Source organism: Suricata suricatta, chromosome 7, assembly GCF_006229205.1.
Source record: "Suricata suricatta isolate VVHF042 chromosome 7, meerkat_22Aug2017_6uvM2_HiC, whole genome shotgun sequence".
NCBI classification, from domain to species: Eukaryota; Metazoa; Chordata; class Mammalia; order Carnivora; family Herpestidae; genus Suricata; species Suricata suricatta.
Genome location: NC_043706.1, coordinates 61,281,292 through 61,293,537, shown reverse-complemented (window position 1 = coordinate 61,293,537; position 12,246 = coordinate 61,281,292). Strand labels below are relative to the sequence as shown.

At 37.2% G+C, this 12,246-nt stretch overlaps 2 protein-coding genes across 3 annotated transcripts in view; both read right to left on the bottom strand.

The window, feature by feature from the left end:
• The window catches only part of SDHAF4 (succinate dehydrogenase complex assembly factor 4), a 28,991-nt gene extending 24,223 nt beyond the window's left edge, over positions 1–4,768 (bottom strand). The window contains exons 1-4 of the mRNA XM_029943183.1: positions 4,711–4,768; positions 2,750–2,847; positions 1,908–2,027; positions 178–457 (exon numbers count right to left, since the gene is read on the bottom strand). Of these exons, the coding sequence (XP_029799043.1) occupies positions 178–457; positions 1,908–2,027; positions 2,750–2,847; positions 4,711–4,768 (556 nt within the window). The remainder of the gene's footprint in view (positions 1–177; positions 458–1,907; positions 2,028–2,749; positions 2,848–4,710) is intronic.
• A 630-nt stretch (positions 4,769–5,398) lies between these two features.
• Positions 5,399–12,246, bottom strand: part of FAM135A (family with sequence similarity 135 member A) — a 129,831-nt gene continuing 122,983 nt past the window's right edge. For both annotated transcript variants that reach the window (XM_029944881.1, XM_029944882.1), the window contains exons 22-23: positions 9,153–9,266; positions 5,399–6,811 (exon numbers count right to left, since the gene is read on the bottom strand). In XM_029944881.1, the coding sequence (XP_029800741.1) occupies positions 6,606–6,811; positions 9,153–9,266 (320 nt within the window). In that variant the 3' untranslated portion in view covers positions 5,399–6,605. The remainder of the gene's footprint in view (positions 6,812–9,152; positions 9,267–12,246) is intronic.

Genomic DNA, 12,246 nt, shown 5'->3' with positions numbered 1-12,246 from the left:
AGGGATCTGCCCAGGACCAAGACGTGGGTGGACGAGCCGAGGAAGAGGAGCTCTGCAGCAGCACCCGGCATCTTCAGACTCCCGAGACACCCGCGGCTTCCCTGAGGGAGGCTTTCTCGCGGCGCCGGGCCTTCACGACCCCGCCCGCGACCTTGGCCCCGGGGTCGGGCGTCTTACTTGCCGCTCTCCACGCGGTGGCCGGGATGCAGCCAAGCAACCGAACTAGCCTCATTAGAGTCGTGGTGCCAACTCCTACAGCGTCCTCTGGGCCCAGCAGGAAGAGAGAGCCAGCGGCTGCCGGTCCCGGGCCCACCCCACAGGCGGGCCCGAGCTCTCGTGAGGCGGGGCCTGCGTGTGATTGGGTGGGGCCTGCGTAAGGAGGGGCGGGGCGTGCGAGTGGCCGGGCGGGGCGGGCTTCCCGGAGCACTCTTCTTGGAATCTGTGCTCCTGTTCTGGCCTGTGCGTAGGAAAAGGCCGATGGAGGGCGTCAGTCTTCGCGCGGAGAGCGACTCAAACTGCCCTGACCAACGTGCTGATTAAAATCCCAAATCATGGCTGAAGTTGGATGAGGGAGTAATTCCGTGTATTCCTCTTAATCTCAGACAAAGGTCTTTTGAAAGATCTCTTTTATAGTATCTTGTACTCTTTTGTCCGTGTAATAGTTTTCTTTCTCCTCAGCTCTCTTTTACTTTTTAAGTATCTAGTTGTTCAGTGAACTAATCCGTCAGTTCTGACTCACTGACCAGATGACCTAAAGATGACAGTGGTCAGTGAAGTGCAGAGCAAGAAAAGGCTTGACATCTGGTCCAGGCTGCAGTGGAGGAGCTCTGCCAATTGGCCTTTAAATTCCAACAGTTGCAATGGTGTTTGGAACATATGTGGCGGAGGCTTTTTGTAACTTGTGGAAACCTTTACAGAATCACAGTGCAGGTCCCTAGTTTTTATTTTATTTTTCAGAAAAGTTCTTGGCAACTATTGGGCACCTGTAATGTCTGACAATGTGACATTAGGTGGCTATGCAATCTGAGTCTCTTGTCATGAACTGGGGAGTTATCTGATCCCCCCAGATAAGGAGTCCTTTTACTAAGAGTATTATGTACAGAACAGGGCCAGAAACAAAACTCCAGCAATTTATCAGGTAGCTCCCACACATACTTTTGGCCCTTAGTTTATATTTATAGCTTGATAACAACTTGCTTGTTATTCCTGTTGACTGAGGAAAAAATTCGAAGCTGGATTACAGATGACTTTGCAAAATATACTGACTCAGCTGTCAATGGATTGCATTGGCATTTAGAGCCCCCATTTAACAGAGGCCCTGAAGGAACAAAAGGACGGGTGGCAGCAGAGAGAGATGTCAGGGGAGAGATTCTCTCAAGAGGCTAGAACTTTATCTTGTACACTTTTCCTGCCTGGAATGTGGCTTCAGTTAAGTTCTAAAGTTCTACATCACTTCATGGGCACTGGTTTAGTCAAGTGGTCAGGGACGAGGAATGTACAGGTTTTGGTACAGGACCTCTCAAAATCACTCCAAAGCATAAGAACATTTGGATCTCGTTGCTAAAACAAAAAAACAAAACAAAACAAAACAAAACAAAACAAAACAAAACAACTCCCATCCCAGAAGCACTCAATCAGAACAAGATTACTGTTATCACTCCATAACATACACCAAAATTTTGTGTCTTGAAACAATAAACTTAGTCTCAGTTTTTATAGGTCAGGAATCCAGGAGCCCTCCAAAGGTAAGAAATTACACAAAGAATGAATACCAGCAGATGGGGATCATTGAAGGCCATTTTAGAGGCTGCCTACCATAGTGACCCATTTTGTAGACATCAGTCAGCCTCCTTCTCCTGCCACAGCTGGACCCACCACCAGGTAGCCATGGTGACATAGAGACATACATCTCCTTCTAACATAGTCTTTTTCCCTACCAAGACTGACTGGCTAGCACCACTACTTGCCGTGAATCCCCCTGATATAGCACTATAAGCCAGGGTGGCAGGTTTGATTACGATGGATCCCTATAATGAAGGAGGTAGCAACTTCTTCTATAGGAACAATGATACTGTGTTTGGATGGGTTCCCCTGACTTATACATCTTTTATACATTCCTTCTGTGGACTTAATGAATACCTTATATGACATATACCTTATGTAACATCCCACACATTGTTTATCAAAGAACTTGGTTTCCTATGAAAGATGTAGAGTACTGATGTCTGGGGGATTAACAAGCTTTATCATATATCCCCATCAGTCCAGAAGCAACTGGTCTTGTAGATTAATGGACAATCCTACTGAAAGTTTGCTTTTGGAACAAGATGAGAAAATACACTTTGAGATGCCCCTAAAGGACTTGGCATATGCTCCAAATGACTTAACAATATTTTCAGTAGTATTTCTTCTGTTGACAGAATAACAGGATCCAAAAAGTAGTAGAGGGACTAATATTTTGTTATATCTAATATACTGTCCATATATTTTGTTTTCCATTGTGGGGAGAGACAATCTGCCATGGGGCCTAGGGCTCCCTTCATATTATTGCTGAGTATGCTAACAGCAAGGCTTATCCATCTCTTGATACTTAGAAATTTCCACAGCCATATAGGCATCTTTCTACAGTATTACTACCATTTAACTGCTGCTCCCCTGGGGGAAAGAGACTGGCTTCTTTGCTGCTTGCTCAAAAACTGCTTGGTCCTTGGCCCTGGACTTTTCTCCTGTGATGCAATCCATTGTGTACAGGTGTCATCTGGCCCTCTACATCACTGTGGGAATTGGGGAAAGTCTTTGGTACCTGGGAGTCTCCTGTCAGCATCCCTTTCACTGTAGCAACCAAGGCTAACAAGCAGGATAAAATCTTAGACCTTAACGGCTCTCACCATCCATCTCCATGATTCCAGGTTCTATTGGCTACCAATTTTTGTACCCAGAGTGGGGTGCAAGGGGATACAATGTATTCCTGCACTGAAAGTTGGGATTATAGCCTGGTCATTTTTAGCTCATTCCTTTAAGTAAGGAGTTAGAAAATTAGTTATGGTGCTAGCTGGCGTGATTGGCCCTAAAGACCACGGAAGAAAAGGGAGCAGGGAAAGAGAGTCTGACTAGAACTTGGGAGATCTTATCTCCTGGAATACCTCCTCACAATACCCAAATTGAATTATAAAAATTAAGCAAAGATCTGCAACCATATATATAGGCAAGACCACTCAAGCCTCAGATCCTTGCGTCAACCACTAGGTCAGGAAATCTCATCCACTGAGATACTGCTTGAACACAAAGGAAACGGAAGAAATGGCAGTGGTGACAAGTCATAACCATCTAACCTCATGGCCGGCCAGTGGTAGAATTTAGGGGTGTATCCTTTTGTTTGTTTTCAATCAGAGACCTTTTTGGGGATAAAACATGTGGCTTCTCATATCCTACCCTGGATATTATTTCAGTTTGTCTGGTTCTGAAAACATTTTTTAAAAACTTTTATTTTTGAGAGAGAGAGAAAGAGAGAACAAGAATGAGCAGGGGAGGGGCAGAGAGAGAGGGAGACACAGAATCTTGAAGCAGGCTCAAGGCTCTAAGCTGTCAGCACACAGACTGATGAGGGGCTCAAACTTACAAAATACGAGATCATGTCCTGAACAAAAGTCGGGTGTATAACTGAGCCACCCAGGTGCCCCTGGAATTTGTATTTTTAACAAGTAATTCAGTTAATTCTCAAAGTTTGCAAAGCCAAGCCCAGTTCTAGCTGTATGTTCTTCCTCATTGGTACACACATGTACTTATATATTTAGTAATTTTTCTTTCCTGACTTATACTATTTTTGTATATAGGGGTGATGATGGTTAGGTCACAATTTTGTCTATGGGCTGCATACTATTGAGACAAGATCATTACAATATGAGAGGAGGAAGAGACATCACATTCTGGACTTGAAAGTAGATGAAGGATAATAATATTATGCTAAGAAAATTGTACTGTTAGTATTGTGTAAATATGAGAAGAATGGTATATGTTGATATTAGAAAAACAAAGAGATTAGGGCTCACTCGGTTAAGAATCTGACTGCAGCTCAGGTCATGATCCCACAGTCTGTGGGTTTCAGCCCTATGTAGGGCTCTGTGCTGACAGCTTAGAGCCTGGAGCCTGCTCCAGATTGTGTCTCCCTTGCCCTCTGTGCCCCTACCTGCTGAAGCTCTTTTTCAAAAATAAATAAAACATTAAAAAAATTAAAACAAAAAAGACAAAGAGATGGGCTACAGTTGATCTCTAATACTTCTATATTTGGTTTTCAGTCATCAAACCTACTTCATATGCTTGGTAGATCTTGCTGAGAGAAATGATCCCATCTTCTACTGTAGAAGTTGAGAAGGTCGGATATACTTGCTGTCTTTTGATGCCTGACAGACTGTGTGCTGGCATAAGATTAACCTTGGGTTGGTTGGACATTCCTATCAGACTTTGAATCTGAAATGAGTGATTCAAATAAGCAGAGCATTTGGAATTCAGCTTTCAGAGGCACCACTACCAGTAGATATATACACAAACTTTCAGCTCTTTTTGAGGTCAGAATTTGGCTATGATTTTGGTCATCCAGTTTCCTTTGGCTTCTATCTGTTTTCCAAAGCTCATTCTCCAGCCTTTCCAGCAATTCTGTGAGCTACCTAATATTCTTCCAATAAATTTTTTTTCTACTTAATTTAATCATACTTGCTTTTTGTTGTTTGCAACAAGAATTCTTATGGGTATACACTTCACTGAGATTCATTCTCGAAAAGTCAATTATACTGTTTCAATCACTTCCCCTCTCCCTCAGAACCCCATTGTACCCCTATAATCTGAATTTGGAGGTAAATAACATATAATAGTTTCCCTGGTAAATGAGAAGTGAATCCCTGTTAGATTTTAAACCATGATCACTGACGGGGTTTTAAAACTGTGTTAAAACCAACAACCATCCAACCAACAATGATCATAAGAGCAATTTACCTTCAAATAAAATAATTATGAGCAAAAATGAATCCTTTGATAAACCTGGAAGATTATTCAAACTTGGAATAAGCATATTTCAAACTCAGGGCCATGTATGTCAAGAAGAAAAATGTGTGTGGCAAAAATATGTGGTGGTTAATGCACATATTTATATTTTCCAGTTATAATATACTTGGTATATTATTGCTTAGTCAATTCACTGAATTTTCAAATACTTTTACAAAGTAAAGAATTATGGAGAGTACTTTTCAAGTACTTAATATGTGCAAAAGATATAAACTGTAAAAATACAAAGGCTGTAAGTTATATAATCATGTTGGTCTATACAATTACTTAACAGTCTATTGAATTAAAAATAAAAATATACTCTAGTATTCTGAAAATAAGCAAGTATTTTAGCTGTTCCTCCAGATAGTCATTTGTTCATTTATTAACATCAGAGGCAATAACACAATGCTAAAAATAAAACATGCATCAATTATGCAACACATACTTACAAAAACCTCTGTCCATCACAACTGATGAATGCAAACAGACCTTCTACCCACCCTTAGTGCATGATTATTTTCACAAGTAAAACAGGAAGGGAAAATAGTGAATTTAATGCTATTCAGCACCTTTAGTAAAGTCAAAAGACTTAACATCTCCATATATCAAAAACATTTGCATCTGTATCCCCAAACATGTAATTATTTTGTTCCATTTTTAACACGAATTATCTTATTTACATTACTTTTTAGTTCAACAAATTTTAACAATATTTAAAAATTATCTAAATTCATAAAAGTATCTCATAAATTTCAATGCTTATTATGTACATACAATAAAGTTCATGAAAAAAGTTAAAGAAATATAGTCAGAAAGTTCAAGCAACACTACCAAAGTTAGCAAAATTCCAACCAAATCAAAGCGAAGGCATTCAAACATTCAAAAATCTCTAGATGCTGCTAACATGAACATGAAAAGTTCCAGTAATAAAAGTCAATATGAGAAATGTCAAAATCACCAGTAGAAAATATATTTTAATAGGCATGACATATGTTTAATAGCAATAGTAATAATGACTTTCTAGAAAACTTTTTTAACATTGTCATCTAGGAACTACCTGGTGTGACAGGGCTAGAGTTGATTTCTTCAAAAAATATACTTTAGCAGCCATAATTTTATTTCCAGTTAAAACATAGTAAAATGTTAAAAGTAAAATTTATAATTAACTAAATAATACCCCAATACTAGAAAATTTAAAATCTCATGCTATTCTAGCAATAATGGCCTCTAGTGTGATGTGTTTGATGTGAGGATTGTGGAAAGCCAATAATAAACAATCAGATATATATATGGGCTTAAAGTTTCACTGAAATACTTATGTAGCAAAATATATGAAAAAGTAATAGAAAAGTAAAAAGATAAAATTAAAAAAATATTGCACAGCCACATTACCTAGAAAGTAAAGTTGATGTTTAAAAAGCTCTAAACATGGATGATATAAATTATCTTCCATATAAAAATGTATAAATATTCTTAGAACTTATCAGCATCTAAGCTTAATATAATACATTATTTGAATCATTGTTGAATGAGGTAATTATCAAGTCTCTAACAACGTTTTTATCCTACTGGAAATATTTGAGGGCAGCAACCAGAAAGAATTTCTCTAAAAATATTTCTGAATCGAGAACAGCTATATGTGCAGCTCTCCCAATGAGTGAATCAGCTGTATTGGGCAATGCATTGATGACATTATATCGAACCAAATTACAGTCCTTGCTTTGCAGAACTGGGCGAAGCAAGTTGTGGATCATTTCTGAATAGATCTGCCCTATGGAACAAATAGAAAGCAGGAAAATTAGTTCATATAAGTAACTGAAAAAAATTCTATGCCAACTTTTATATAACTTATGAAATGTTATATTACTTTCATTTGAAGAAGACAAATGTCTTTTAAAAGTTTTCTTTTTCTTTTACTATTGTTTTTGAGATGATTTTATAAAAATATAAATAACCATATTATTTATCTAGCTAAGTAAAAATAACAAATTTATTGTAAATTCTTGTCAATTTGATACTTTAATTAAAAGCAACCAATATAACAGAGCAAACGGTTTCATTCCAACATCAAGTCACTTATGACTTGTTAGACCATTATGACAATAAGGGAGCCATGCTAAGACATTTTGCTCTTTACACAGTATAGGGACTGGTCAATGATACTGTAATAGTATTGAATGGTGACAGATGGTAGCCACACTTGTGGTGAACATAGCATCATGCACACAGAGGCTGAATCACTACACTATTCATGTGAAACTAATGTAACATTGTATCAACTATACCAAAAAAATAACATTTTGCTTTTTATAACTTAAAACTTGAAACTATAGCAGGTACTTTAAAAATGTTTGTGGTATTCAGTTGTATTCCACATACTTCCACATTATTCTGAGCAAAAACAGTAACTTCCTATAGTCAGACAATATGAGTTTGGCTCAAAAATCAGACAGTATTCTTTTTTTCGTCCAAGGGTTTATTTAATGTTTGGTTCTGCTTTTCATTCTAAATTTGTGCCCCTCTCTCCCTCTCTGATTAATTCTCACAATGAATTTATTGAGCTCCTTCTAAGCATAAGAGATGAAGTTTTATATGTATAAAGGCACAAAGTGCCTTACAAGGGGCAAGACAGTTTTTAATGCTTGTGTATTACCACATTACAACAGATGAGTGCTAACACATATCCACGGACCTGTGGATTTTAGTGAGGCAAGTATCAAATTTCCTAGGAAAGGCAGAGTTTATCTCTGAGGAATTATGAGAAGGGAAAAGAACATGGAAGTACATTTAGAGAAAAAAAGAGAGACTTAAGAGAGAGATTAATATCACAGATTCATAAAGAACTGTTTCTCTCACTTCTTCTCTTAGTTTTCATTATGAATGTCAAGCTGGATTTCTGGTTCCATGCTATTTAAAAACTATTTTTACACAGGAAGAAATCCAAATCTAATAGATTCTCCCTGCCCCCAGTGGCAAAGAATCTCACTGTTAAAACAAGGACATTTCTCTAGTTTCTGTGACCCATCTGGAAATTAAATCTCTTCTGAATTTATCCCTAAGTCACTTGCTAGAACAGAAGTTAATGATAATAATTTTTAAAAGGTTATTCTGATGTCACAAAATGCTGAAAAATATTTGTTAAATGAATAGAGCACCCAGTGTGTTCCAGGCAATGCCAATATAAGTATGTATATAGAGTCCCTGCCTAAAGAGACTGTTCACTGTTAAAATGTGGAAAATGCAAAGGATTAAGAGATTATTTGAAAATCAGACTCATTCCAAAACAGGAACTGAGGAAATATGGGAAGGTAGGACACCGGCATTTTTGCCCTAAGCCTATAATTAATTAACCACCAGTGACTTTGGACCAGCGACTTAGTATCTCTGGGCCTCAATTATAAAATGAGCCAACAGGACCCAAGTCTCCTTTTGCCTCAAACTGCTATGATTTAAATTTCTTTTACTATTCAAAAATAGCAAAAGAATAAATATATAAAATTTTTATTACTTTATTAAGGTGAGGTAAGTCTTTGCTGCCATCTTTGACTAAAAGCAAGATACAGCAGAACATACAGCATGATTGTTACCATAATCACCAATCCCATAATCGTGAGGAAATCAAAGTACAGATTACCTTCGAGGCAGCAAAATGAAGAAGCATTGTAATTAGATAAAATAACTCTTTCATAAGAATGATGGTTTTATTGGCAAAAACATCTCACATGGCAGGAGAAAAGAAAGGACGTAAAAGAGTAAGGATAGCTGTTAATATTGGTGGATGAAAAAGTAAATAAAAAGAAAGAGATGAAAGGAAGAAGAGAGAAAGGGACTACAAGAAAAAGTTGGGAAAAAGCTCATGTTGTAGATAAAAGTGTTTGAAATACTTCTTTTTTTCTGAATACATAGGTATTTTACTGAGAAACTGATAAATAACTCCACATGAAATAATGAATCAAAGTTACAGGCAGGCATTTCAAAGAATAAAATGATTAATTAACATAGGAAAAACGTTTTATTTCATTTGTAATTGGTGAAATACAACTTCAAATCACAATGGGATGCACTGTCAGAGGAACAAATGGAGATAAAATACTTCTAATTTACTTAGTTACCTGACTGTTTGTCCTTCAGAGCTGTTTTACACATTTCAATACGGGCAGAGTGATAAGGAACATAGCGATCCTGTAGAGATCCCACGAGCACAACATTTTTGAAATAGTGAAGACCTATGAAGAAAACATACAGATTTATAATGCAGTTAGTAACCAGATTTAAATTAACTTATCAATATATTAAGTGACTGCGATTTTTTTTTATATCCTCAGTAGAACTAGTAAGTTTATGGCTTTTAAATCTGATGAGTTCGTTCTCCAATTTCTATATATTACCCACAACCTCCCCCCCCACTTCGTTGTTATGTAGTTTACGTGCTGGTGTGAGAATGTGTGTTTGCACTGAGTGAGAGCAAGGACTGTGACATGGTAGTGTGGGGGTACGAGAGAGATTAGATAGGGTGGGCTGAAATTCTACACGGAAGCATTTTATTACTTCCTAAAAGAAAGTCCTCAATATTTAGGACTATGTCCCAAAGAAACAAAATTATACTTTTCCATAAAAACAAACAAAACATCCTATATGAAAGCATTTAAAGCTGACTTTTTAAATTTTTATCTGACTCTTGCCTAATATTAATATTTTCTCCTTATTCAAATATGATGTCAAGAGAATACATACTTAAGGTTTTTCAATAAAAATAGCAGGTTTTGTGATCCGTCTACGGATTTTAGTCAGGTCCCTCTATTTTTACTTTTCAGTAAACTAGGTGAATTTAGATCTTGTGATACTTTGAACTAGTTAACTCACTTAAGCACTGAAACCAAGTTCCCGTCCACTTTACTACCAGTAATTTTTTTTTTTAAACTGGGATTGCTAGTGGAGCCTTTAAAAAAAAAGTTTATCTGTTTATTTTCAGGGGGCGGGGGTGGGAGGGGCAGAGAGAGAGGGAGACAGAGAATACCAAACAGGTTCCACACAATCACAGAGGCTCAAATTCGCAAAACCCATGAGATCATGATCTGAGCTGAAATCAAGAGTCGGAGGCTTAACCAAAGGTTGGCCTGTTGCCTTTAAAAAAATGTTTATTTTTGAGAGAGAAAGAGTGAGCAAGCATGTGCCAGCAGGAGAGGGGCAGAAAAAGAGGGGGACAGAGGATCTGAAGCAGGATCAGCATTGACAGCAGAGGGCCTGATGCAGGGCTTGAACCCACAAACTGTGAGATTGTGACCCAAGCTGAAGTTGGACACTTAACCAACTGAGCCACCCAGGCACCCTACTACCAGTAATGTTCTAATTTTATTATGTATCACTTATTTTACTATGTAGCTCAAACTAATAAATAAAAAATAAGAAATTCATGTGGTTATTAAACAAGATACAAGCCAATAACAACAATACATTAGAGTTGGGGCGCTTATTTTAAGGCATAAAATTTTGTTCTGGAACATTCCAGAGTAAAATTTTGATGCTTTTTGCCTACTGAAATTCAGGGTTAGACACAGGCCAGTTGTGGGGACTACTGTGGATCCAGAATACCCAGAATATCTTTGTAGATGCTCCTTTCTCTCTTGGAACTAATGATTCTAATGGTGAGAGATTCTAGACACACACATGGGCAGGTGAGACTGAATTTACCCTCCATGTCAAATATAGGGTCATTTTCCTTTTTCTCAATGAGAAGATAACGCTTTGTAGCAATTAGGATATATAAAGCTGTACGGATATAAATGAAATAATCAAATGTCTGTAACAGGAATTAATTTAATCACACATATTTAAAATCATATTTTAGAAAAATATTAAGAAAAACTTTTTTTCCTTCCATTCTCACATTTCGTGTGACAAACCAATTCTACTTTTAGCATAATCTGACACCAAAGTAACATTAGTGTTACTCTGGAAATCACCTGTGCGTCCTAGCAAAGGTTTTCAAACTGGTATACATTTACCCTTGGGGCAATTTAAGACTTTCCATGCACTTGAAACTGTATGTTATACATACAATGTAACACTATATATTAATTATAATTCAATTAGGAAAAAAACTCTAGCTGGTGAGGATGGGCATGTAAAACTTTCAGGAAACTGAATTCTAGATCTCAACTTCTGTATGAGGATTTTCCTAAAAATGACCTGTCCTTCTCCCACTTTATTAGAGAAAGGCATTTCTTCAATCCATTTCAGATTTTATTATGGCATATGGCCTGAGGGAATGAAGCAAAATAAGAATGAAATACAACATTTTCTGACAAAAAGTAAGTTTGATTTGACTATATGACAATAAGAATTAGCTCTGCCAATTAGATTTTATGGTACACATGTTCTAAAAACTATATGAGCTAAATTTATAACTCCAACCCAATGAGTTGTTTTTATATTTTTACAGCAAATATGTGCTACCTGATATGCCAGAAAATATATCCTTTGCCACAGTTTAAAATTATAAAAAATATTTTTAGGTGTACTCTAAAATTATAGAAGGGGTACATACTTTTTAAAAATTCTTTTAAGGGGTACTCCAAGACATGAAAACTGCTGTCCTGCAGTACACCATCTTTACTTCTACCCAAGCTGTTCCAGGTACTGTGCTTTCTGAATCTAAGTATGATGCTGTTTACTGCGATTTTATCCCAAGCTGCATGAAACCAGCAAATGTAACAGCAGAGCTGGCCTTTTCATTTATCTGAAAGATAAATATTTGTGTTCTCCAGAAAGGACTATCATAGTGCACAATTCCAGGGGCACCTTTCATATTACATCCACATGAATGACAATCTGTGGAGCAGCGCATTGCACAGTCTACGGCAGCCTTGCTATGCAACATTCATTTGTGTACTTTGCTAAATGACTGTTTTTCCTCAAACCACTAGCACTTTCTATCCCCTCTTCAGTCTTACCCCAAACTAACCTACCATACCTGTGATTTCATGTTCTGCCTTTGCTCTTACTTCTACTGATGGGCTGTCTATGTTCCCACCTTAGACCAGCCCTTTCCCTGGAATGTGAGGTGCCATTCCCTCCTTTCTAGTTAAAGACATAGCTCTAGTACTTGTCCTGTATCATTAATTTTCTCATTTGTATGAATTATTCTTATTAATATGCAACATACTGTAATATCTCCCATTAAACAAAAAAATCAATGAACCCATC